Below are 26,178 nucleotides of genomic sequence, written 5' to 3'. Positions count from 1 at the left end.
AACTTTTCGAAAAATTTACGAGATTTGACGTCTGCGGTTCGTCCGTGGATAATATGTTATATAAGAACAGTTCATGTCACAGGGAGGCTGTAGGTGGCGGTAATGCGTCAAATGATGCCGAACGCAACCAGGCTGAAAAAGAAAAAGAAGAGATACCCCAAAACAGCCATGCTCCTACTTTATTAACAAACTTGTTATATCTCATCGCATGTCAAAGCATCCAGTATTGTTTAGTCATTTTCTAATTGTTCAGGTACTAGTCTTCCTACCATTCGCTACCCTCAAATGGTTGTGTTAAGTTGAGCTCACACATCCAATGCAGATGTGTTGACCAGGGGAAAGATGCCTCTATTAACCCTCAATGGAGTGACTATCAACTTTCCCTTCACTCCATATGAATGCCAGAATGATTACATGAGTAAAGTCATCGAATGCCTACAACAAGTAAGTCATTGTTCAATTAGGCTACCCCCTGGACGTGTAACTTATGAATGTTAATAATAAACTAAATGGTGAAATAACTAATGGGTCAGCTTGTAAAGGAGGGAAACATGACCGTCATCATCCTAACTTCAGAGGATGGTTTCACGATCCTTATAACATATATTGCAATACATTCATTGTTTGATATGTGTACATTTATAATACCATATTTAATATACCCCTTTTCATGTAAAATAACTTCAAACTAGTCCAACACATTGTTACTGTATGCTGCAACAATTTGAATAGTTGCTTCACATTTGAACCATCATGGCACCCACCCACGGGCTTTTTCGATGTTTATATGCGAGTTATTAAATTATTATCTCTTCCCAAACTAACCCCATTACAAATATAAAAGTTAATACTGGCCTATATTCTCAAATAACCTGTATCACCCTATTTCATGTAAATGCACATCCATTATTTAAACCAATGAGATTTATGATAGAAGTGGTTTCTGCCAAGTGCGTCACTTGGGTGTCAAATGTAACGAACCAAACCCAATATAGTTTAACCCAACCGTTTATTTGCAAAAGTCCCATTTGTGACAAGTAAATCCCGAATTCTAATTCTAATGATGTCATTACATAGAAGGTGAATGGGGTCCTGGAAAGCCCAACCGGCACAGGGAAGACCCTGTGCCTGCTCTGTGCTACGTTAGCTTGGAGGGACCACTTTAAGGACACCATCTCCGCTCGCAAGATAACAGAGAGACTGAAGGGAGCCGAGATGTTCCCTGACATGCCGGTGGCCACCTGGGGTACTGCGGCCACGGATGGAGACGGAACAAGTATTCATTTGATGGTTTTTTTGCAGTATGATGTTTAATGGATAAATCAATAAGTTGTTTTGCTGTCGCATACATTGTAAATCTGTTAACAATGCAAATTGTCGCTTGTTTTAACATCACTTAATGTTTATGTTTTTGTGGCATCCAGCCTACTACACGGATATTCCAAAAATCATATATGCATCCCGGACACATTCGCAGCTCTCCCAGGTGATCAGTGAGTTGAAAAACACTGCCTACAGGTGAATAACCTCCTCTCTGAAACGTTATGTCATTTCAATTGTCCATGGGGTGTTGTGCACCTCGGTTCATAGATGTACACGGTCATAAGTGATCATTATACTTGTGTTTTGTTGGGCCAGACCAAAGATGTGTGTGCTTGGATCCAGAGACCAGATGTGCATCCACCCAGAGGTGATGCGTCAGGAGAGCAATCACATGAAGGTACAGCTAGGATCGGTTGACGTCGGTCACTATTTATTTTTGCCTCACCTGAATCCTGCAATTAACTAACACAACGCATAGTGTTTGTGGGCCGGATCCTTATCAGGGATCCAGCAGGGCTACGTGGGATTCTACAAAGGCCGTCTACTGCACAGTGTTACTTTGAAACCTTTAAAGACACTTGCGTTACAGTTTAGTACTGCTCACTGAGTTTGTGTTTGCGAATTGCGCTTTTATAGATCCCCCCCCCCCCCCTCTAGTGACATGATTGGTCGATACAAATATGAAGCAAATTCAAATGTTCTGTTAACCCACATTCAAGCATGAGATTTGAAAGTGATTTGAACTCGGGATGCTCTGAATGACATTGTACGTTCTCTTGAATTACCAGGTGTGATTGAGCTGAATCTCAGATGTAGGACCTGAAAACAATGGAATTATTTTTGACGCATTGTGTTTTTTCCAGGTTCATATGTGCAAAGCAAAGGTTGCTGCAAGGTCCTGTGCATTCTACAACAATGTTGAAGGTAATTTTTACTTAGATTTGACTGTTATCAATATACAGCATGGATATCCCTTTCCCACAAGTGTGTACTTCTTATAATTTGAATCCTGCCAAACATGAATGAAAAGTGGTAATAAGCTAATTCATTATAATAATAATTCATTATACTAAACTTGCACCTTTTTTAAACATGTTTACAAAGTGCAATTAAAAAAGAGGAACCAATATTAATGACACAATAGGGCTTGGGAAGACAGACACTTGAAATGGCCTCACAGATGTAGGGTACCTATGGATCGACCAATCCAAGATTGAATCTGAGGCCTGTCCTAATAGTATATATTTTTTTATGATAAAATATTAAATAAAAAGCTATACAATCTATAGGACGTATGAGCTGTAATGATGGTCTGTGTAGCTCAGATATGAGCAATAACCCGTGGTTAATTTTCATTCCATGCACCTTCCTCACCAGAGAAAAGCACCGATAAAGATCTGGTTAATTCCATCATGGACGTGGAGGACTTGGTGAAAGCTGGGAACAAGCACAGGTTTGATTAGATGTGTTTTCTTTATCATATTTCATTTATATCATGACATGGTTTGCATTGTTTTGAATAAAATACGCATGTATTTCTACGATTTTTTTATCTGGGGTTTAGTAGGATAGTATTAGCAATGATTAACAACGTTCACAATCAGCATTAACCTATGATTACTTTTTTAGGGTTTGTCCGTATTATTTATCGCGTACCCTGAAGACGCAGGCAGAGATCATATTTATGCCGTACAACTACCTCCTCGATCCAAAGGTGAGTACAATTTTTGATTTCACTATTTAATGATGCTCATCTCCTCATGCCGGGAAAACTGTTCCTTAATGCCTCCTTCCTCTTGTTGACTAGAGCCGCAGAGCACAGAATCTGGACCTGAAGGGGGCAGTGATAATCTTTGACGAGGCACACAATGTGGTAGGCAGCCAACGTCCCTCATATCTTTCACAGTCGTTTGGTAATGGCTGAAAAATAAATGAATTTCATTCACACACATATTGACAATCCCTACGGACACGCTGACCTTCCTACTCCTGTATGCTGGAGCATCTTCAGAGTGTTCCCATGTATCCATCCCAGCCTGTGTTCCCTGTGTAGGAGAAGATCTGTGAGGAGTCCACCTCCTTTGACCTGACCCCCTACGACCTGACGTCCGCGATTGAGGTGGTAAACAGCGTCTTGCAGGAGCAGGCCGACGGCGCAACCAGCGCGGAGCCCATCGCCGACAACTTTGCCTCGGGGTCTACGAACTCTGGTGAGAACTCTTTTGTTCTCCAGATACCTTCGCACACTGCAGGTCCCTCTCCACACTCCTATGGTGAATAGATGGAAATGTGTTGTTGTTTTTTGTTTCAGATTTAAATTTGAACATCGCTGCAATTGCCAAGATTAAACGTAAGCATATTTTGTATAAAGAAACAACTTTTAAATAATCTACTCCTTAACTTTTTTTTTTTTTTACAGATGTTATAATGAGCCTCTCAGGAACCCTCTTCGAAACTATTCCTTATTGTTTTTACAGAAATGCTTCTGGATTTAGAAGCCGTCATTGATTCCTATGAAGTTTCCAGTGAGAAGGGCTTGACTAAACCTGGAAGGTAGACAATCGTACAACCTAGCGTTGTACCATATTGCAGCCTCACCCCCTGGGTCAGATAAAAAAAGGTTTGGATTGGATGGTGTCACATTATAAATTGCTTTGATTCACAGCTTCATTTTTGAGTTATTCAAGAAGGCCAACTTGACATTTGAAACCAAGAGTACCATGTGTGATGCTCTGGAGCAGATCACAAGCTATGTTACAGGAAGTAAGCAGATTTCAACATCATCCTAACACTGTTTTCATGGAAGAGTTGATATTGTGTTCCTAAAAAGCATATTTTCAAGATGATTAATGTTATGTTATTTCAAATTTGCCTTGTAATTTCTTCCACATTATGATGCGAGCCAAGAAAATTTCATAAAGACAACAAATTGATCTAATAATGATTGATTTTTCTCCTCAGAAACAGGAATATTCATGAACACGGCTGGGTTACAGAAGCTCTCTGAGATCTTTCAGGTGAGGGTTAAATCAAAAGCTAGCTTTGCTGAAAAACTTCTAATTGGATATGTTATCGAAGACTGAACAAACAATTTAAATGTAGTTTGGTACAGTGTTGAACTTCCCATGTGTAAAAACATTTACTACTAATTGGATGAAAAGCCGGAAGACACTCTCCTCCCTCTAGTATAGACTTCCCTTGTTTCAAAAAGCCCATTAAAACAAGTAACGAGTACACTTTTATGCTGTGATGTGATGCTCTACCCTAGCTGGTGTTTTGTGGTGAGCCAAAAGAAGGGAACCCAGAAAAAGAAATGCAGGCTAATACTGCTCAGTTCAAAGTGAGTATTAAACAAGCATACACTACGTCTTGATTTGTATTATCATTTGGAAACTAAAACACTTAAACACACAATTGTTCAATAGGTTCATATCCATAAGGATAACAGCTTTAACAAGAAGCCACAGAAGGTAGACGTATGGGCATCATCGTCAACAAAAAAACAAGGTACCTGGCTGCACAGCATGTAGAAAGACATCTGGAAGAGTTTCAGAGTAATCCCGGTGAAATCTGTTTATTTGTGTTCCATTCCCCCACTTTACCCACTGCAGTAATAAGTATAGTAACAAATACAGCACATACTAGATATGTATATTGGTATATGTGACATTTATAAACGTAAAAAGAGAAAGAATCTATTTTTTTAATTTTAGGGATTCCTAATATTAATGTCATTCAATAATGTCCCTAAATGTATCGACTTGATACCAGTCGATACTGGTATCAATATAAGTTTATTTAATTAGACCCATATTAATCATATGTAGCAGGAGCCCTGATGGGGCATAAGGGTTAGGTATCTTTATGAATAAAGTGAATTGAATTGAATATCGGTCACTATATCTTTTAAACTATGTTTAAAAGCAAATGTGTGTTCTCTTAAATCTTTGAGCTCCCACAACTTTGTGTTTGCAATACATTTCTACCAGATACTACACGTTGATCGTCTTTATGAATGGTTGTACCTCATTGGTTGATTTCCTTATGTTTTATCCAATCCTGTAGGCAACATCTTGAGCTACTGGTGTTTCTCTCCTGGCTTCAGCATGCAGGACCTCAAGCGTCAAGGCGTGCGCAGCATAATCCTGACCAGTGGCACCTTGTCGCCCCTTCAGTCTTTCACAGCGGAGATGCAAATGTAGGTCTGTCCGTCGTGACCCCTGGCCTTAGCCAGGGATCGAGAAATAGTGCAGACACAAAGTAACAAGTCCAAACTGAATCAAGCATGCACTCATCTCTGAGAAGTTCTCAACCACAGTTATTTTTTTTTTTTATACAGTTGTGTTTTATGTTTTAGCTCTAAAAGAATTACAGAGGTCCAGCCTCGATGACCTGACTCATAGCTGGCCAGGGGCATGTGCTTGCGTCCAGGATGAATTGTAGCCACCCTGTATTGTGACACCCCTTGTGAATGTCTCCCCTCTGGCCTCCCTGTCGCCAGTCCCTTCCCCGTAGCGCTGGAGAACACTCATGTGATCCAGCGAGACCAGATCTTCGTTGGCGTCGTGGACCAAGGACCGGACGGCGTGCAGCTCAGTTCCACTTACGACCGCAGGTACGCAGTCCCAGCGATGCACAGCGGATCAGTGAACACTTGACTTGCGTTTGCTGAACAGGTGTTTTTGTGTGTGTGTCTGTGTGCCTCTAAGGTTTGTACCTGAAAACATGGCCTCCTTAGGAAACACAGTTGGTAAGCACAACAGAAGCCAAGCATGTCAGAAGCTATAGGCATGCAAGCATTTCTCTCACAAGATGTTTAATAAAATGTTGTCCCATTCCGACTCAAATATTTGTATCAATATATTTCAGCCAACTTTGGCCGTGTGGTTCCCCATGGACTTCTGGTGTTCTTCCCCTCATATCCGGTGATGGACAAGACTCTGGAGTTCTGGAGGGTGAGCTGAATCCTAGTTGGTTGAACAGAAACCCTGGGCGTTATGATGGGACCTGAGGGAATTAGGCCATTGAGTATCAACTCTGAAACAACTTGAGTTCTCATGGACATTATATCGCTTTGAATCTCGAATATGCCTGATGTCATTTGTGTTTATCTCTCTAGGCAAATGGACATGCAGGTCGCATTGAAAACATGAAACCAATGTTTGTTGAACCTAAGGGGAAGAGCAATTTCAGTGAAGTTGGTGAAGTTTTATTTACGATTATTGGTTGCTGACATGGTGTAAATGTGTATTGTGTTTGCACTGTTGATATTAAACACACATAATTTTGGGATTGAACTAATGAATACAATGCTCTTTTTTAGGTTATCGAGGGTTATTACAACCAAGTTAACGATGCAACATCCAAGGGAGGCAGCTTTTTTGCTGTGTGTCGTGGAAAGGTGATGTCATGATCCAACTAGAACTCTGTTACAGTTGTTACAGGTTAACATTTAAACTCCAATTGCACACAACTTTTTTCAGTAGCTATTTTTTCTACTGTTTTTCTACATCACAATGAATACCAAAATTGTTCTGTCCCATTTTTTACTAATAATGAATACGCATATGGCCATAATGATGAATGTACATTTCTTACATTTGTTCCATTGTTCCATACAGGCCAGCGAAGGGCTGGACTTTTCTGACAACTATGGCCGAGCGGTCATCATCACTGGCCTCCCATTCCCGCCTAAGATGGACCCACGGGTCATGCTCAAGATGCAGTTCCTGGATGAGACCAGCAGGAAGAAGATTCCTGGAGTCAAGGTACGATGACGGCATTAATCATCATAATATTGGGATTTATAGAGTGATTTTGACAAACTGAAAGCGATCAACGATCATCACAATCAGCTCAAAGCAACAATTGGATCCAAAGAACGAAGGTCGAAGAGGTTCAGTCCATGCTCTGGGGGATTTTAGGGTCTTCGGATGGTTGGTCAGTGCTCTGGGTGTGTTCTGTGCTGTCCTCCTCAGTGCCTGTCCGGCTCAGACTGGTACAGGCAGCAGGCATCTCGGGCCGTCAACCAGGCCATCGGACGGGTCATCAGGCACAAGGAGGATTACGGCGCCATATTCCTTTGTGACCGAAGGTTAGCTGCTTTGAGGAGATTATCGTAATTAATTGTTGTGTCAGGAGCTTGAAATAAGTGATATTTAATTTTGGTGGGATCACTTGGATCATCCATCTAAAATCTGTTTCCTGCAGATGCCTTGACAAGCAACATGAAATTCAATTTTTGTATTTATTTACTCTTTGGATTTCGGCGGGATATATGCATGTGATGTTGATGTTTACTCTCATCCACATAACTGTTAATGATTTAAAACCAACCAAAAGATTCATAGTGACTGGATTTCCACTGGAAATCCATAGATTCCCCCTATTTTTACTTTTGCTTTTATATATGCCCATGACATCTGGCAATGGGATCCAAACCACATAGTATTTTAGGATAGATAAGCAAATAATGAATAATTTGGATGAATTAAAAGAGGAATTGATCACTTTTATTTTTTTAATTGTTTTGAATTTATTGAATGTCTATTTAAAAATGTCATTATTTCTTAAGAAAAATACCGTTCCCCACATTTTTCTGTGCCTCCAGGTTTAAAAACGCAGATGTCCAAGCCCAGCTGCCCAAATGGTTGAGGCCTTACATACGCAGATATGACAACTTCGGCAATATGGTCCGTGATGTCGCTCAGTTCTTCAGAGTGGCCCAAAAAATGGTATGTTCAGAGATGCAACGCAAACCAAAGTCTACTTGAATACTTCTGTGATAAATGAATCCTACAAACCGCATATTTTGTTATTGTGTGTTCCAGAGGCCTCTGGTTCCTAAGGCAGCCGGCGGCAGGGATTCCTCACGCGGCCCAGGCGCTCCGTGTTCCAGCTCCACTGGCTGCTCAGGAGGTCAAAGCAATAGTGTTCAGGCTCCCCTCGCGGCCCAGAAGGCCAAACTACTGGATTCCCACGTTCCTAGTCTCAAAAGGAGGAAATTGAGTGAGTATCACGGCGAATTCAAGATAGTTAAAATGCCTCAAGTATTTTGACCCAAAATGATGAAGTACGTCTTACACCTCTGTTATAAATTCACATAAATGAAGGGTAGGGAAAGTGAGTTTCCAACGTGTCTTTTGGCCTTCTTGTCCGTCAGATGAGCACCCGGGAGGCGATGGGATGGCCCGGCTGTCTATTCAGTACAGCACCGAGATGCCAAGCAGCCAGAGACCTGGGACATTGATGGACGCCCTGGCTCACAGTGACAGGCAGCATGGGGGAGAGGGAGTGGGAAACTCGGGGGCAGAGATGGTAGGATTCCATATAAAATGAATATTTAGTAAAAAATAACAACAACAAAGAATCTGATATATATATATATCTGATATAGTATACGTACCATGTACGTCCTTATGTTATAATTATAACTGAACAATGAAGACATTGCATTGAGTTGTTTATTGATTGTAGTTTGTGTTGATGTCCTCTTCTACTGTGTACCTGCTGTAGGCCAGCGGTTTGTCCACACGGTCTCTTCAACATGACAAAGACATGGATGATAAATCTCGGGGAGGGAAACGGAAAATCAAACTGGTCCAGGAACAGGTAGGAAATACATGCCAAAATAACCAATAACCGCATAAACGTATTACCATTACTTAGAATAGTGCGAATACCGGTAGTTAGAATAGTAGAATAGTTAAATCTCTTTATTTTTTAATTTTTTTATGATTTAATAATTTTCATCCATCATTTCATCAAAGCAGTTTACTTTATAGCTCAAAGAAGGTCACGTATACCGATTCAATTCATTACTCTTTGCATCCAACCCTCCATAACGTTGCGATCTACACACACTGACACCAAAACACCAAATCTCTCTTTCCAGAAAAAGAGCGTTCCGCCGGGCGCGTCAGAGGAGAACACGCACAGTAAGGCCCGGCGCTTCCTGACGGAGATGAGGAAGTCTCTGAGCCAGATGAACTACCAGAAGGTCATGGACGCGCTGCAGGCCTACAAAAGGCTGGACGACCTCGGCGTACTGCAGGCAGAGGCCGCCGTCCTCCTGGTCGACGCCAACACCCACGTCCTCTACCGTGGCAAGTTCACGTGTGTGTGTGTGTGTGTGTGTGTGTGTGTGTGTGTGTGTGTGTGTGTGTGTGTGTGTGTGTGTGTGTGTGTGTGTGTGTGTGTGTGTGTGTGTGTGTGTGTGTGTGTGTGTGTGTGTGTGTGTGTGTGTGTGTGCACATCAGAAGCGAGTCATTTCAGAAGATGTAAACATGCAAGTACTTCTTTCATTGTGTTACAGTTTAACCGGGTCATCTCATATTGTCCCTGCTCAGACTCAAATGTTTGTATTAATATCTTCAGCTAACGTGTGGTTCCCCATGGGCTTTTCGTATGAAAATACCACTCTGTCAGCATACAGCTTATTTTTCTATAAAATGCGTTGAAAAAAAACTGCGAAATCAAACAATAATCCGAGTCCAAGTTACTTCATAATCTTTACTCCTGTATATTTATAAATGGCTAATAACCAGCTGTCAAATGTTGCAGGACTTTACAAATTCCTTCGACCGCACCATAAGAAGTTATTTAATGAGAAATGCCAGGAGCTGACGGGTCAAGGCTGTGGATACAAAGAAGAGGACTCACTCTCCAAGGAGGAGAAGGAGGCTCTAGTTCTGCAACAGACCGGTAAAGTCCTCAAATATGTATCACAGAGCACTTCCTCTATAGGTTGAGAATTAACAAAATATTAAAAAAAAAAAAAGATCTTGTGGAAGAGCAGTTTGGCTTGTCCATTTTTCATTTGGTGGAAATGCCCATGTAGAATTTCCAATGTGTTAGCCTTGTATTTTCTGATCCACGGACCGGATTTCATGACGTGAATACATTGCACCGCCACTGATTGCACTCAGCCCATCCACCAGTCTGACTAACGACGCATCGACCATGTTGGTCCATTTCGAGCCCCTCTGGGCTGACGAGCGCTGGGGGGGACAATGGGTTGCAATTAAATGACATTGTAAATTGGAAAGGTCTTTCATCAGTATAATGTGCCAATAACCATCATTATGCGTTTTTTGAAGCGGACAAGGGGCGACCCGGTGTAAGCTCCCACTCTGGCCCTTCTGGCAATCAGCTGAACACCAGTCTGCAGCTCAACAAGGGAGGCCAGCATCTCGGCGTCCACACCGCAAGTGGGCATTTGCATAGACCGGGCCAGACGGGTAGATTACAATTAGTGCACACTTCCTCCTCAAGGGTCACAGCATGCCGGCCTCAGAGTGGGATGAGCACAACAAAACAACCAATTACAGCAAATTAATCATCAGGTTTTCCTGTAGCCATTTTCTGTTCTGAATTATTGATTGATTGCGTCGGCTGTAAACGCGCATTCTGTGACGTCTTTCACAAGGGGACGGAAAAGGTCCGAGGGAGAGCTTTCTGGCAGCCGTGAAGGAAACCTTCGGAGCGCAGATGTCCAACCAGCTTCTTCTGGCCATGCGGCGTTACGAGAAAGACGACGACTATGAGAGCCTGATCACCATCGCAGTGGGCCTCCTGACGCAGAAGGATGACAACCTGGTTCTTCTAGAGGGTAAGGCTGTGTGATGAACGTATCGCTTTGAGCTGAGATTCGCCATGTCAGTCGCTCGAGAAAAGAAATTAAATGGTTTATCTTGTCTCCTCATACACTTTGGGTAAAAAAAAAGGGAACATGAAAATGAACCTGTGTATTACCATGTCAAATGTGTATTTTGTGTATTAGTCATTGGGTGGTTTGTTTTGTTTAGATTTCTTATTTTTTCTGCTTTCAGGTTTTGAAAAGTTTGTTCATCCCCACCATAAGAAGCAGTTTAAAGAGATGCTGGGGGATTTGAAAGGATAACCCGGCCGAAACAGCCAGCGGAGAGGCTAGGGTGGCACCCTCGGCCAAGTCTGGACCAAGTGAACTATACTGATGTTTGGCTCATCAATAATCAACTCTGGAATAGGTGAACTATTTTACTGTTTTTACAATCAAAATGATGCGGTAAAAAATGAGAAAGTAAATGTGTATTGAAATCCAGACCACAGATTCCTCCATTCACAATTACTGTAATGTATGTCCTATGTGTATATGAACTGTCTTGGTACTGTAAAACATGCATTCCATCATAATATTGCCTTGCTCACAAAATACTACAAAAAAGGGTTTTTTAAATATATTGTGTATAGAAATGTAATTGATTAATCGTTGAAAATAAATATTTTTACACCCATGTTTCATTTAATCATTTGCATATGAAATTTGGTCTGACAAGCAATTATATTTATCAAAATATATTAAACGATTGTGATATTTGCAAATCTAAGGGATAGCCACATAAAACAAACTGGCTGCTTGGCTATGAAGTCGGAAGCTTCTGATTTGATAACGTCATCAACAGTCGACGTCTCAATTTATGACGTGTCTCAGACATTCCAATTTCACACCGGTCCTTTGCTCGGGCTCGACCACTAGCTGCTAGTGCTCGTTTGCGTGAAGCTTCAATATGGTCTGGATGAACGAGCGGCCACTGCTCTTTTCGTCGTGCTCAACTCCTGACAGCTAGCGCTCGTATACTTGAATCTTAGTGAAGAATAGCTAAAGATAATTGGAACGGAGCCGGTACAGTGCAAAGAGCAGATAAATCCCGTCTACGTAACATATCGCGACAGTGTATCCGCGATCTTACGGTCTCCATCATGGCAGGGAGGAAGTTGGTTCTGGAGGGGGAAATAAGTATAAAAAGCTTTATCTTAGGTCTAAGTGTGTTAATAATTCCTTTGATAAGGACATCATTTGGACATATCGACTGGGTGTTTGATTATCTCACGGGAACACCTGGAAAAATTGTAATTGCAATCTACATTGCAGTTATCAATGGCCTTTTGCTAGTTGTTTACAAGGGACCGCTGTACAAGGTAAGGCTTATCTTCATTATCCATACGCCTCCTTGCATTGTTCTGCATAGAATATGCAATTCATGTGTGTCTCCTATTTTGTTTTGTGCATATGCAGATGCATGCATCGACTAATACATAAGCCAGGACACTAACTCAAACGTGGTTAATGTGACATTGCTAACGATGTAGGCGACATAGCTGCAGCCACTGTTAGCTAGCTGTCGAACGTTAGTTAATCTTATTACTAAAGGTGGATTAGGATTACTGTTGTTTGGTGTGCGTGGTAAATATAGACAACTGAGCCGGTGGAAGTGGTTTAACTTCAGACAGCCATGTATGGTCTTATCTAGCAGCCTTTTAACTACTTATTTTTATTTGTTATTGTCATTAAATGGTCATCCCTTGTAAAGTCTCCGCCCCTGTCACTTGTTTTTAACTTCAAGTTATTCGTGTACTGTAACTATATGTGACTCTTTATGTCAAATGAGACAATACACTTGAACAGTTTGATTTGTAGCAAAGTTTGGCATTTGAACTGTGTATTTGTTGTGTATTATTATTGTCGCGTAGGCCTTGTCCTGTTCAAACTCTCCATCTGAAGTTTGAGGGCAATAGACAATGTATTATCCTTTCGATGTGAGATAATGCATTAAATGACATCGCATGTGTCCTTTTTAAATATGAATGAAAAGTTCTGCATTTCATTATAAGTTGATCAGAACTGAATTTAACTCCTTAATATGGGGATGGAAAACAAAGGACCGATGTGGTTTTGATTATTTATATATATATATTTGTTATACTACTGGGCTCTGCTTTCCATTTACAATAAATAGAGGAACTGTTCCAGTAAGCAGGTTAAGAAATCCTAAATTCAAACTGTCAGTCTATTTTGAGTTAGAGGAATATGGCACTGTTTGGATTATGTGGAGCTCTAAATTCACTCAAATGTTCTACAGTCAGGCAAGAGGTTGTCAAGATGACAATCATTCACATGATTTATACTCAAACATTAACCGCTCTTTATCAGGTTAGCTACAGAGCATAAATTGTCATGATATTTTCGGGTTCAGGTTAACCCAAACCCTTGAAATCCACACAGTGAATGGACAGGTTAGGTTAATTTCGCTTTGAAAGAAGGTAACTGCGATTTACTGTGAAGATGAACCCATTTTTTAATGGGAGGGGAAATATATTTATAACGTGATTATTGATGAGTTTGTATGCATCAATTCCTGCTTTGTGAGTCGAACATAAATAAAAGTTTGCACTTAATGTAATGTTGCGTGTTTGTTCCGTGATTTGGGGTATCTGTGTTTGCTGATTTATCTTGGCTTGTTTATTTTAGACTGCTTCATCTCCCTTTGTTCTAGGTTGCTGTAAGAGCCTGCTTTCTGGGGGTTACTTTCGGATGTGGCTTACTGATAAGCCTTTCGCCATCCACTTGGACACATTTTGGCTGGTATGATACCCCATGTTAGAGTTTCTACTAGTATCTTACTGGCGCATTAGTCAAATAAGTGTGGTACTGTTTACTTTATGGAGCCCATGTAGAGACAAGGGTGTTTGTGCTAGCTTAGCCTACGCTACACTAACACCTCAACTAATCCATTGCCTAGAGCTTTAAGACATCATCGATGCATTAACACAAACGTTTAAGTGTGCGTGAGCTTCTTCACAGTTGTGTGTTGATCACTTGACCAAGAACCCAAGTACCAGCCAGAAGCGCAAGACTGCAGACATTATTATCGCTAATCGCTAATAAGCGATCGACTGTCCTGAAGCGCTTACTGTAACATGTTGGATAACAAGGCACAAACGTGGTGTGCTTTTTTATAATTTTACTTGCCAGGATAATGTTAAGTCTTTGTTTTGTTTTGAGCTGACTATGAATCTCCTGTTGACAGGTACATGTGCTCCCTGTCATTCTTCCACTATTCGGAGTACCTGGTAACAGCCTTCATCAACCCCCACAGCCTCTCCCTCGACTCGTTCCTGCTCAACCACAGCATTGAGTACACCTTGGCTGCAGTGTCCTCATGGGTGGAGTTCACCGTAGAGAAGATGCTGGTTCCAGGTGGGCCTCGTCTGATTTTGTCACGGTTTCCTTCAATTTATAAACCTGATGACAATGTATGGTACAGCTACCTAGGTATTTGAGTTGTTAGTTAGGTTGCAAGGCGGACACATCATTCTTATATCTTTTGCCGGATTTGGAAACCTTGAGATATCGACACTGAAGTAATGCCGAGCTATCAGTTTTGATTTTGGATATTCAAAACTGTTTCAAACAATCAACAAATATAAGCATTTCGGCAATCGAGCAAAATATCCCGATAGGAAAACATTGAAGGCAGTGCAGCAGTTTGGAAAGGTTTTCCTCAGGTTCAACTTACAGTTCAACATAAAAACATATTTGAGTGAGCAAAGCCATGCTAGCGTAATGGCATTTTACCAAACTGTCTTTGGAAGTATGAACGGTAGTATTATATTACAGCATTAGCCCTAATGAGTCAATTGTTCCATCAAACAACGAAAACAAGAAAAAAGTTCTTCAAGTGTGCGTACTCACTACAAATATGGGTTTGTCACTGTGTCGCCATGTCGATACAGTTTCCAACGACTACACATGCTAAGTGATGAAAGCCCTGACTGTGCGTTGGTCTCTATGGTTTGTCTCCTCACTGTTCCAGAGCTGAAGCAGCTCAGCTACTTCAGCCTCCTGGGCCTGCTGATGGTGATGTGCGGGGAGTGCCTGCGCAAAGCCGCCATGCTGACGGCCGGCTCCAACTTCAACCACATTGTGCAGAACGAGAAGGCCCAAAGCCACGTGCTGGTCACCGGCGGGGTCTACTCGATGTTCAGACACCCCTCGTACGTAGGATGGTTCTACTGGAGCATCGGAACCCAGGTCAGTCCACACGGCCTTGAGGTGCACCGCGCAAGGGGCACCTTCTTTTGAACTGGGCTGCCATTACAAACGCAGAGCGGCAGGTCGTTCAAGAGGTTAAGAAGAAAAGAAATTGAGTTATTTGGATATGTTATTGAATTGGAAATGAACTCAAACGTCAGCTAATGCATGACCATAGTTCTTGGAATATTAAAGCAGCCGTGTGTGTATCGAAATAGACAAACATCACCATACCAACATTGTCCTTCTCTATGCTGTGAATTAAAGCCGATATTTGCTATGCTTTGCAGGTGATGCTGTTCAACCCGGTGTGCATACTGGGTTACTCGCTAGCCAGCTGGCGCTTCTTCCGTGAGCGTATTGAGGAGGAGGAGCTGTCCCTCATCCACTTCTTCGGCGAGGACTACGTGGAATACAAGAAGAAGGTCTCCACCGGACTACCTTTCATCTCAGGGATCCGCGTCAATTAGGTGTGGGACTCAAACTTGGGACATGATGAAACTTTGCAGAATGCAACATGGAGAGGCTAGTGCGTCTTCACAGCTTGCAAGCAGGTGACCCCCCCCCCCCCTCAACCCAGCCACCCCTATTCCCTACCCAGTTCCTTGGGCTTGCAAAGCACCCAAATGGCTCAACGGTAGTGACCCTGATGGCTGCAATGGCTTACACTGTGGATCCTCTTGTCACACTCTCATGCCAAAACAAACAGAACTAAACATCGACAGAAAAGAAGATCTGCTACATGACTTGTGTTATTACTCACTCAGTTGTTTCACCATCATTGTTTTAATATTTGTAAACAAAACAATTTTTTTCTTTCACTTGGACCCTTTTTCTGTGGGGGGTGTGTTTCCACCTGTCCAGTGTGAGTTTATGTGCACAAATATTTAACAGCTAGTACTTGCATCTATAGATGTTACAGGGATTGTTGTTTATCACACCTGGTATAGATCAGATTCCGATTTGAAATGTGATGTTTAAGGGTCAATATTCTATCGGTCAGAAACAACCTACAGGGCTAGACGCTGGACCAATTTATTTCTTAGTTGACAGTTCTAAGCATGTCTGAATGTGTTGCACTTTTACAGTAAACATTTCAAGATATATTGCAAAACATTTGCATCAAAGTTAAAGGGTTTGAGGTGATGACTGTTGCTTCAACTGCAATTGAGTTTTCTAATTTGAACCCTTTTTAAATTTTATCTTAAGTTAATGTTTTTTACAAATAAAAGTTACTCGTTACAATGACTTTTTAGTTTGAACTTCTATAGAGCAATGTGGTTCCGGAAGTAACCACCTTACCATGTCTGACAATGCTATAGAATGACTACTTGTATTAATATTGACAGGTTATAAGATGCAAGAAATGTGCTAATGGAATCAAATATATTGTCACGGCTATCTTGACAAACCATTGGCTTGATACCAGGCTTAAAACCAACGGGAAATTTACTTCCAGAACCAGATCTGCTAAAGGGTGCGGGCACAGTTGTGCTCTATTGTATTATCATTATAAGATGCATTGAAGAGGACTGAGTAATGTGCGTTAACGTCAATCCTAGGCGTAGGAGCAGAGCGACGATCCCTCTGAATCGTCTGGCCCCATTGGTGAGGCCACGGGCTTGGGTGTTACTGCTGGGGCTTCTCGTCCAAAGGACTCTTTCAGGTGTCTGATATGTCATTCAGGAAGCGTTTTCCCATTTTGTTTTCTGTGGTCCTGTTTCACTTTCTATCGTTTGTCTCACGACATGTCAAGAGAATAAAACAAAGTAAGCCGAACATGAATTGACAAATTTATTATCATTACAACAACCAAAAATACACGGCTAAAATAGACGTATATAAAAAAGAAACCCCGAAAAAGACAACTTTGACGTCATCGCTCAGAACACGGCGAATAAAACGTGAGGACAAAGATGCGTTATGATGCACGCATCTTTAAAAAGGGGTGGGGGGGGGGAATGTAACAGTTCAGCACCAACCCAAAGCACCCATGACTCGTACGTGTTTTGGATCATTCCCTGGCAGCTTCACACTACGACCTGGCGATACCACTGAAAACAAAAACGTCTTTGGGACAACAAAAACAATTGGTCACTCCTGGAAAACATCTTTCTAAAATAAATCACAAAGGCACAGGAATGGAGTCATGTAGCACCGACGGAGAAAGAACGAGATCAAATGATTCTTCAAAAATAAAAACGGGGAAATGGTTCTGTGGATGGATATAACCTGTCGGCCGAGGAAGCACAACTCATTAGCATTAGGTGCAGAGTGGTGAGATAAAGACATGTCTGGGTAACCTTGACCGTCGCCCGAGGGGTCTTGCGCCGTATCTACGCTGTTCCCACAGGAGCGATTGTGTGCGTAACCCAACACGCAAGACCCCCCCCCTCCCTCCAGCCTGATCGGGACCCCGGTAGTACACTAATGACATGACAGGGACGTGAGGGCAGATGTCTCCTGCTGTGCAACAGATGGCCTTTTTTCGCGTGTGAGTGAGAGGATCGTGTTGGGAGCCGTTTTTAAAGTGTCCGCGGGTTGTACTCGGGTAACTTTGCGAGTTTCTCCTTGTCCTGCGTGCTTTCAGCCCTTGCGATGATCAAGGAGTGAGCGTAGCCCATCATAACCTGCGTGGACAAAACAGTAACAGGTCAATGTTGTTGCTTTGAATGTCACTCATGTGGAATATCATATGCAAGTAAGTCATGGACGGTACCATCAAGCATCTAAAAAGGTTATTTGTCCTCATTGAAGACGAGATGAACCAATACATTTAGGGACAGCTGAAGTGTTGATTATTCACCTGCTCTGGATAGATTCCATCCAAGGTCTTGACCTCCTGGGCTGTTGTAGAAGACTTTGGTTTGTTGTCTCCATATCCCTGTTTGATTAAAGTAAAACAAATAAGTAAAACAATGCATTTTTTAAACCAGTGAGCAATTATATCTTCTTACGAGCCGCCATGCCTGAATGCACAGGGGGGGGCAGTGAATAAACCCCCCATAGGGGGACAGGTTGACACTGAATTTATACAGGGGTGCACATAACTTCTTTATAGAGTTGCTCAGTCGAGTACCAGGAGATGGTGTTTGGTACGCACCCCAGACATATCTCCAAACGTAACATCGGATCTTATGAAACGTACCCAGTTTCACAGAGGGTTTTTTGCGTCACTTTTTTTTTTGGCACATCTTGGTGCCACTTTTTCGAAAAAAAAAACATTTTCTTCTGCTCCGGCTCCATTTCTTTGCAGGTGGCGAACGCACAAGTAGCTGCTCAATGTATTTTGTCGTTTCGTTTTTTTTCGATCTCCCGTAAGTTACGCAAAAGCGCTGTGGTGACACAAGTGACGTTACGCATCCCCGGTTATGGCCGCGCATGCGTACCAGTTATGTGCACCCCTGAATATATACACGTGTAACAAGGTGAACGGCGCACGGCTGATAAATCGGTGCACCCTATCAATAGGAGAACTTACCAGTTCACCAAAGGTAGGTGAGGGACCCCAGCTGATTGTGCTCTCGTCTGCCGCAACAAGGATGCTGCTCTTTCTACAAGGATCAAAACATATATTCACAGTGAGGAAGGGACTCAATGATGCTGCCATCAGCAGGACACGCAAGATGTATATGCGTGGGAGCTTATGTGGTTTATACATTTACGTCTCTTCACTCTAGGTTTTAATGTTTTCAAGTTGAATGTCTTAGAAAGCGTTGCACTGATCAATTACGCATTGCAATGGCTCTCTGGTAAAAGAGTTGCCTCAATGAAACTTCCTGAATCAATCAAGGTTGATTAAGAACCAAGTTTAAGATTTACATTTACGTTTAGCAGACGCTTTTATCCAAAGCGACCTATATCAGTTAATACACACATTGACACACCGACGGCAGAGTCAACCATGCAAGGCGACAGCCAGCTCGTCAGGAGCAGTTAGGGTTAAGTGTCTTGCTCAGGGACACATCAACACTCAAGACAAGACAACTGCTCTACCTCCTGAGCAAAGCCGACCCCGCTAAGCCGATCATAGAAGACATAACATTAAGAGTTCAGGTTCAGGGGCACTTCAACACTCACCCGCATGCCAGTCCTCGGACCTTCCACCCACACAAATCCTGGACAGATTTGGGGTACATGGTAGACTCTCTGGAAGTATTGGTTACCCCCCAGAAAAACAGACCACCTATAAAGGAAGAAAAGGACATGAAATGAATGAAAAACGTCTTGATTTAAAAAAAGGACCCCACTTCATATACTACTGGGGTAGAAAGACCAAAAGGAAAAGCCCTGAATATCATTTAATCAACCCCTATTCATGATAAAGTGTATAGTATGATAACATTACTAAACTCCATTTGTTTTCCAGTGAACCAAATGGGCCAACATTAGATGGCGCGGACTGGGAAGCGGTCAGTGTATCCATGAAGAAACACAGTTCTTTGACTCACCCATCTCACTCAGAGCAAAGGAGCACTGGTAGCCAGTGAAGATCTGGGCGGCGCCGCGGCCGGGGAAGTCAAAGAGCTTCACCAGCCGCGGGACCATCTCGTCCTTCTGCTCCGTGTGGCCCAGGCGGCCGTAGCCTCCCCATCCCCAGCTGAACACGCGCTTCTGGGAGTCTAGAATCAACTGGAACAAACAAAGAGGCAAACGTTGAGCCTTGGGGCCAAGAGAGCAGGCCGAGGAGTAGAAAAAGAATCCCAGGCTGAATACGCAAACAACAAAGAAAAAACAAACGTGCGGCTCGGAGCCGGCAGAGTATCAGAAGAGGCGGTGTTCATGAGGGGGGCTCACCGTGTGGTTCCCCCCACAGGCCACGTCCCGCACCACCACGTTGGGCACCGGCACCACCTGGCCGTCCTTGGACTTCTCGATGAAGATGGCCACGCGGCGGGCGATGAGCTCACAGTCAAACTCGATGCGCTGCGCGCGGGCAATGAACTTTCCGTCAGAGTTGTGTCCTATGAGGAGACGCAAGAGGCGGCGTTAATAATGGGGAGAGGGAGAGGTAGTTGCACTGTAAAATTATTATTTATTTAATTTCAGATGAACTTGGGGGGGGGGGGGGGGGGGGAACACACACACCCACACACACACGAAATATGAACCAAAAAAAAGGCAAATCCTGTCTTACCTAGCTGTCCATATTCGGGGCAGCCGAATGAGTAGAGGTTGCCTTTGCAGTCCACCACCATACTGAACTCCGCGCCACAGGCCACCTTGACCAGCGGCTGGCCGTTGTAGGATATCTAATGGAAACCATCAAATTAATTAAAAGCCGACACCCAAACGCAAAGCACAGGGGCACTGGGGCATCAACGCCCTCTGGTAACCGTCCCAGGCAGGTTTCACAGCCCAATCAAGCATTTACTTAACCGTTTCTAACTGGAGATGGGAGACTTACCGCAGCTGGGCTGAGAACGGCGTCCGTCTGGTTGCCCTGGCCAAGCTGGCCCAACTTGTTCTCTCCAAATGAGTATGCAGTTCCTTCGTCTGTGAGGCGGAAATACAAAAACCAACTCAACTTGACCGACCAAGTCCAACTCACAGAAACCCATGCATGGTTTTTGTTTTGCTTTTAAAGCAATTCAGATTTTAAAATATACGTAGCAATTTAGAGGCGGTTCGCATCCGTCATGTCTGAATACCAATGTATAGAAAATAAACAACTAGTAAACATTAAATATACACACACACACAATCAAACCTACTAGTAAACCTTAAGTATACACAACCAAACCTACTAGTAACCTACTAGTACATTTAGCAGACGCTTTTATCCAAAGCAACTTACATCGGTTGATACACACATTGACACACCGACGTCAGGAGCAGTTAGGGTCAAGTGTCTTGCTCAGGGACACATCAACACTCAGCTAGGAGGAGCTGAGGATCGAACTAGCAACCTTTCGGTTACAAGACAACTGCCCTACCTCCTGAGCTAAGCCAACGCGATTGTGAAATACACAATCATACCAACTAGTAAACATAAAAGTAAAAGACCAAGTCAGACCTACTAGTAAACATTAAATACACACGATCAAACATTAACTAGAACCAATCCAACCTACGAGTAAACATCAAGTACAAAGACATGCTCTGACCTGTGAGTGCCAGGGTGTGGTTGCGTCCGCAGGCTGCAGACACGATGGTTTTGTCGGCCAGTGTTTCGATGAGCTTGGGCGCCTCCAGACGCTTGTTGTCCCCGTGGCCCAGCTGGCCCTTCTCATTCCGACCTGCAGGGGGCACCAGAAGGAGAGACATGAATACCAAAACTAGCACCATATTTCCTGTATTCACACAGAGACATGAGTACCAGAACTCACCCCATATTTATTGTATACACACAGAGGAGCGATACGTGTATCAGAACTAGCACCATATTTACTGTATTCACATATAGAGGAGCGACATACCAGAACTAGCACCATATTTACTGTATTCACATATAGAGGAGCGACATGTATATCAGAACCAGCACCATGTCTAATGTATTCACACAAAGAGGAGAAACATGAATGATTACCAGAACTAACATATTAGCTGTATTTAAAAATGGCCGTTTACTACATTTCCTTAACCTTTGAAGGAGCGTGTAGCTAAAAATAACATCAGAAGTCAAAGAAACAACTGTGCATCGATGTCATGACTCATAAGTGAAGTCTGTTGCCCTTACATAACTCAGTGATGCTGTGTACAGCTATGATCCTCTGTTCCGGGGCTTGGCTGTAACATTCATGTGTAATATTTCAAATAGCTTGTAGGTTAAAATGTTCTTGATGCATCTGTAGTCAAAATGCTGCCCGATCAGTCATTTCAATAAGGTTAATCCATAAAACTCATCCAGTAAGTGATATATTCTTCAAATAGAAAATGCTGGCCAAGTGTTACCTATGCTAGTTTATTCTTGCAAATGTCAGCACATTTGAAGCGATTTACTCAAGACGTTCCTTCCCGAGACGAGAACGCCTGGAATCTAGACTAATTAGACCTAAAATCAAAATCCTAAACTACCAGAGAGGCGGCATCTGCCTCTTACTTCTGCTTGGCTAAGGAATGGGACTCGCCATAAACCACCATTATAGCTGTATGCATCAGTTGGCCATCTGACTAAAACATCTATAGATACATTATAATGCTTTTACATTCTGTGGAATCAACACTCAAGATGGATTCCCCTAGGATATACCGCAATTGTCTCTACACCCATCTCACGGATGACCTCAGATTATAAAAATCAGGCCTCAAAATTGCAACAGATGGGCCTAAAAAAAAATACATCTTATGGTGCTGAAATCCTCAAAAACGGACAACTTCACACACTTATAAAATAAGTGTATAAATAAGAGACGTATAAAACCTTTACTTCTAGTCGGGTCTTCAGTGGAATATAATGAATATCAGACTCACCCCAACTCCATAGCTTTCCCTCCGTGGTGATGAGAAGACTGTGGGCGGCACAGGGACCAGAGATCACAGAGCTGACCTGGACGTCGTTCAGGCAGCCGTAGCGATGCGGACCCCACAGGTTCTGACCCAGGTTGCGGAACGCAGCTGCAAATGTAAGGAACGCCGTGAGCACGGAGCAAGCCACCAGTCTATGTGAACGCACTGGGAAATATTGACTCCTTACAGGAGTAAATAAAACTGATGACCAAAGCCTGAAAGCCTACCAGTAGCCTTTTATTCCTTATTTCAAGCACATGTTGACATGATCTTTTTCAAAGTTTTCAAAGTATTTCTCTTGTTAGAAATATATTAATGTCACCCAATAGAAACAGCTGAATATATCCAATAGCTAAAATGCAGAAAAAACAAACAAAGCTAAGTTGTATTATACCTGATTGCTTGGGCACCTCCTTTCTACCAATTAAATCCCAGTTAGTTGCTCCAAAGATAACCAGCTGACCTTTAACCTTGGGGTACTCCAGTTTCTGTAAAATAACAGAAAAGTAGTGACCAGTGGTCATTATTCTGAATTTAGAGGGATTCCCAACAATCCAGATAACAAACAAAAGAAGAAAAAGGAAAAAAATAAAGACAGACATTAGTGTAATGACAATAAAGAATACATACAAACGCATTCCATTTCTGTTGCAGATTCAATTAATTAACAAAAAGAATAGGACTAAACAAAATGAAAGAATGTTGCAAAAAAGCATTTGTGCTTTCAATTTAAAAACTCAGGAGCACTAACTAGAGGAGTTCTGGTGAGAAATGATGGCGTCCAACATAACCATTAGGTTGGTAAAGAATTGCTAAAAGAATATACATACTATTGCATTACATATGGCTCAATCGGTGAGCAACATAATTGTTTTATTACTTAAAAAAATAAAATAAAAAGATTCAATACTGGCAGAATAATAATTGCCTCTTTGTTACCATGGCCAATAATTAGATTCACATCCATAGCCTGAAGACAAGGGCTGAGGACCCTATAGACAGAATTATGACTTCTTCTTTGATACCCTGGCAAATACTGCGGACACTATGAATTTAATTTAGAACACACTGCAGAAAACTAACTAAAACCAATTGTTACACAAACTGGTGCATTGGCCAGTATGTGGGGATTGCGTGACATTGTAATTGATAACGGAGAAGGAGATACTGTTCCCACATCCTGGCTCTAAGTTTATTCTAAGGGATTTCATGCGAAATTAACTTATTTTATTCCACATATATCATTACGGAACACCGGTACGATGTGTAGATGGTGACACCGGTGGGGGGCTTCTTCAGCGCATCATACTGGTGAGAACTGATTCCACGACATGCCTGGTTGAGATTACGCCACCTTTTGGAGTCGAGTCATTGGGCTGTAACGCCACGTTGACTGGAGCTGAGGAGGGAGAAGCTAGTGCTGGTCTACAGGCATGGGTTATCCCTCAAATTACAATCAGTCTAATTGCTGAATTAGGTAAACCCTGGACGTCTACACTGGTTTTTGCATTTATGATTCTGGTGAATGTGCCTTTAGACAATGGACGAAGTATTGCGTCCATTTATTTGGTCTTTATATTGTAAAGAAGATGTGTAATACAAATGAACATTTTTGTGACCTCCTCACCTAGCCTTTCTTTGATCTGGAGAAGGAAAGGTGAAGCCAGCCAATAACAGTTCTCAAACTGCCCTCAAATGTCCTTACATTTCTGATGGTGCAAGTTAACCAGTCGCTGCATAAAAGATCCACCTTGTATCTGCCTCTACTATTCAACGCTGTAGTATTCATTCATTCATTCAATGCGAACCACTCGTAACTACAATCACGTAGGCTGCCAATAACATGTCATCTCATTACTATACACTTCACTAAACAAATGTTACAACCCATGTTAGAATCTTCCGTCACTCAATAGTACTATGCATATCTTAAGACGCACAAGAAGCGGAAGAACCACAATCAGTGGATGTTAACAATCATCTAGTCTGATGATGCAAGATATTTTTTCACAAGTACCCTGTAGTTCAACACTGGAGTTCTCAGGAAGACTCCGTAGACCACCAAAACTGAGACTAGAAAAGCACAACCAAAGTACTGAAAAGAGCAACAGCACGACTGACTTACCATCCATAGAGCTCTGCTCAGTCCTGGGACAAAAACAGTATCATTAGCAATCTCCCCAAAGACTACTTCAAAGTGCAATGTTATGGCAAAAAAAAAAAAAAAGAGTTGCCGTGTATTCAACCTTGAGTTAACGTTATTACAATAACAGATGTGCAAGATGCCGCGTCAGCAATTTGCGAGTTTACTCACAATCTTTTCCTTGACGTCATCTGCTACAGTAACGGGCTGAAGGCCAGACTTGGTTGTTTGTCTTCCGGGTTTCTTGTTGTTCTCCTGCTCATAGTCAAATTCGTCATCACTGCTGAAGTCCCTCTCTTTTCTTTTGGCTCCTGCTCGCTTCTTCTTAATGGCACCATTCCCAGAGACATCGGTCGTCTTCTTGCGAGGCATCTTTTACTTCCTGATTGTCAAGGAGAGGGATAGCACATATGTTGATGGAGGTGGACACTATCGCAATTAGTTGACTAGATTACCCAATAGTTAACCCAGAAGGCCGTTTTAAACCGCAAATTTCACTTTTTCAACCCCACAATTGACCAATGCAGTGTGCAATGAACCTACATGTAAATCAATGAAGACGACTAACATATTAGCATATTGATACACAGCAAGCTAGTCCTCTTCTCATTTACATGTGTAGCAATTTACTCGATAAGTATCAACGTCAGTTTCAATTTCATCGAACACGACTCGGAAATACACGACTGACTAAATGTAACATTAGACGGCAGATTGAGTCTCCTCAAGTTTCCTTAAGTGGCTTAATGCTAAACGGACAAATGAACGTCCAAGTCTTTGTTCACTGTGCACACACTGACTAGCCGGTTAGCTTACTGCAAAACTAACGCTAATAACCCCTAACCCCCACCAAAACACCGTTTGACTAGTCCCTAAATAATCCGCGCTGAACAAAACCAGCCATCTGATGTTTTAAATGAATAAAGATCATCAATGCTAGCATGGTTGATCGGCTATGACGCCAGGGTAAGCTAACTGCCGACCCAAACAAAGAAGCGAGCGATACATTCTGTACGCTACATGATAACAAACTTTCTACGTATTTTCACGACGATACAAACGCATTTTGAGTCAAAGTTGAGTTAAGTCTACCTATGCAATGCTACTTTTTCAATCAATGAAACACGCGAATAAGTAATATACCAATAGTTCCTGATGTGGCTGCTCACGCGCTTGTCCGTCTTCCTCGTTTTTGATTGATTTGGAACAAAAGAATCTGCAGTCCCCCTCCAACACACACACATACATACACACACCGCACCACGTGGTACTGCGCTCATTTATTATTCATAGAGGAAGCCGACACGTTGAGGCTGTAAAGTCCATAGTATACTGAAACATACACTTTATGATATAGTGGCTTCTCTGCCGTGGGTTTGAAGTTGATGGTCTGCAGTCAGACTTCATTCGG

At 42.3% G+C, this 26,178-nt stretch overlaps 3 protein-coding genes across 3 annotated transcripts; 2 read left to right on the top strand and 1 right to left on the bottom strand.

Moving 5' to 3' along the window:
• The first annotated feature begins 100 nt into the window (after positions 1-100).
• Positions 101-11,599, top strand: rtel1 (regulator of telomere elongation helicase 1). Its single transcript, XM_060057436.1, has 32 exons — positions 101-444; positions 1,078-1,276; positions 1,425-1,518; positions 1,639-1,720; positions 2,187-2,247; positions 2,701-2,776; positions 2,953-3,037; positions 3,131-3,196; positions 3,377-3,533; positions 3,635-3,673; positions 3,801-3,876; positions 3,989-4,086; positions 4,285-4,340; positions 4,592-4,663; positions 4,749-4,830; positions 5,389-5,521; positions 5,825-5,938; positions 6,033-6,073; positions 6,193-6,278; positions 6,443-6,520; positions 6,647-6,724; positions 6,945-7,091; positions 7,302-7,417; positions 7,934-8,057; positions 8,154-8,331; positions 8,486-8,640; positions 8,839-8,934; positions 9,218-9,428; positions 9,886-10,026; positions 10,422-10,562; positions 10,751-10,933; positions 11,154-11,599. Exons 1-32 carry the CDS (start codon positions 343-345, stop codon positions 11,222-11,224), a joined length of 3,438 nt encoding a protein of 1,145 aa, XP_059913419.1. The 5' UTR covers positions 101-342; the 3' UTR covers positions 11,225-11,599.
• A 179-nt stretch (positions 11,600-11,778) lies between these two features.
• On the top strand, positions 11,779-17,358 carry icmt (isoprenylcysteine carboxyl methyltransferase). The gene is made up of 5 exons (XM_060057470.1): positions 11,779-12,282; positions 13,638-13,726; positions 14,172-14,341; positions 14,958-15,175; positions 15,466-17,358. Exons 1-5 carry the CDS (start codon positions 12,064-12,066, stop codon positions 15,643-15,645), a joined length of 876 nt encoding a protein of 291 aa, XP_059913453.1. The 5' UTR covers positions 11,779-12,063; the 3' UTR covers positions 15,646-17,358.
• On the bottom strand, positions 16,956-26,073 carry rcc2 (regulator of chromosome condensation 2). Its single transcript, XM_060057440.1, has 13 exons — positions 25,911-26,073; positions 24,939-25,149; positions 23,019-23,112; positions 22,589-22,732; positions 21,283-21,414; positions 20,583-20,671; positions 20,313-20,427; positions 19,973-20,139; positions 19,627-19,807; positions 19,256-19,361; positions 18,657-18,729; positions 17,982-18,059; positions 16,956-17,805 (listed from the first exon to the last, which is right to left on the bottom strand). Exons 2-13 carry the CDS (start codon positions 25,137-25,139, stop codon positions 17,701-17,703), a joined length of 1,485 nt encoding a protein of 494 aa, XP_059913423.1. The 5' UTR covers positions 25,140-25,149; positions 25,911-26,073; the 3' UTR covers positions 16,956-17,700.
• Positions 26,074-26,178: the final 105 nt, after the last annotated feature.

This window comes from Gadus macrocephalus, chromosome 7 (assembly GCF_031168955.1).
Source record: "Gadus macrocephalus chromosome 7, ASM3116895v1".
Taxonomy (NCBI): Eukaryota; Metazoa; Chordata; class Actinopteri; order Gadiformes; family Gadidae; genus Gadus; species Gadus macrocephalus.
The sequence above is the reverse complement of the archived record's forward strand: the minus strand, read 5'-3'. Positions and strand labels throughout refer to the sequence as shown.

What these genes read in the sequence shown, in the direction of transcription:
- icmt (XM_060057470.1), top strand. Translation starts at nt 12,064, where the DNA reads ATGGCAGGGAGGAAGTTGGTTCTGGAGGGGGAAATAAGTATAAAAAGC. An exon ending in ACTTGGACACATTTTGGCTG is followed by an intron (nt 13,727 to 14,171) that starts GTATGATACCCC and finishes TCCTGTTGACAG; the next exon opens with GTACATGTGCTCCCTGTCAT. An exon ending in ACTGGAGCATCGGAACCCAG is followed by an intron (nt 15,176 to 15,465) that starts GTCAGTCCACAC and finishes TATGCTTTGCAG; the next exon opens with GTGATGCTGTTCAACCCGGT.
- rcc2 (XM_060057440.1), bottom strand. Translation starts at nt 25,139, where the DNA reads ATGCCTCGCAAGAAGACGACCGATGTCTCTGGGAATGGTGCCATTAAG. An exon ending in CCGTTCTCAGCCCAGCTGCG is followed by an intron (nt 20,428 to 20,582) that starts GTAAGTCTCCCA and finishes GGTTTCCATTAG; the next exon opens with ATATCCTACAACGGCCAGCC. An exon ending in CACCTACCTTTGGTGAACTG is followed by an intron (nt 18,060 to 18,656) that starts GTAAGTTCTCCT and finishes TTAATCAAACAG; the next exon opens with GGATATGGAGACAACAAACC.
- rtel1 (XM_060057436.1), top strand. Translation starts at nt 343, where the DNA reads ATGCCTCTATTAACCCTCAATGGAGTGACTATCAACTTTCCCTTCACT. An exon ending in TCATCGAATGCCTACAACAA is followed by an intron (nt 445 to 1,077) that starts GTAAGTCATTGT and finishes GTCATTACATAG; the next exon opens with AAGGTGAATGGGGTCCTGGA. An exon ending in CTCGGGGTCTACGAACTCTG is followed by an intron (nt 3,534 to 3,634) that starts GTGAGAACTCTT and finishes TTTTTGTTTCAG; the next exon opens with ATTTAAATTTGAACATCGCT.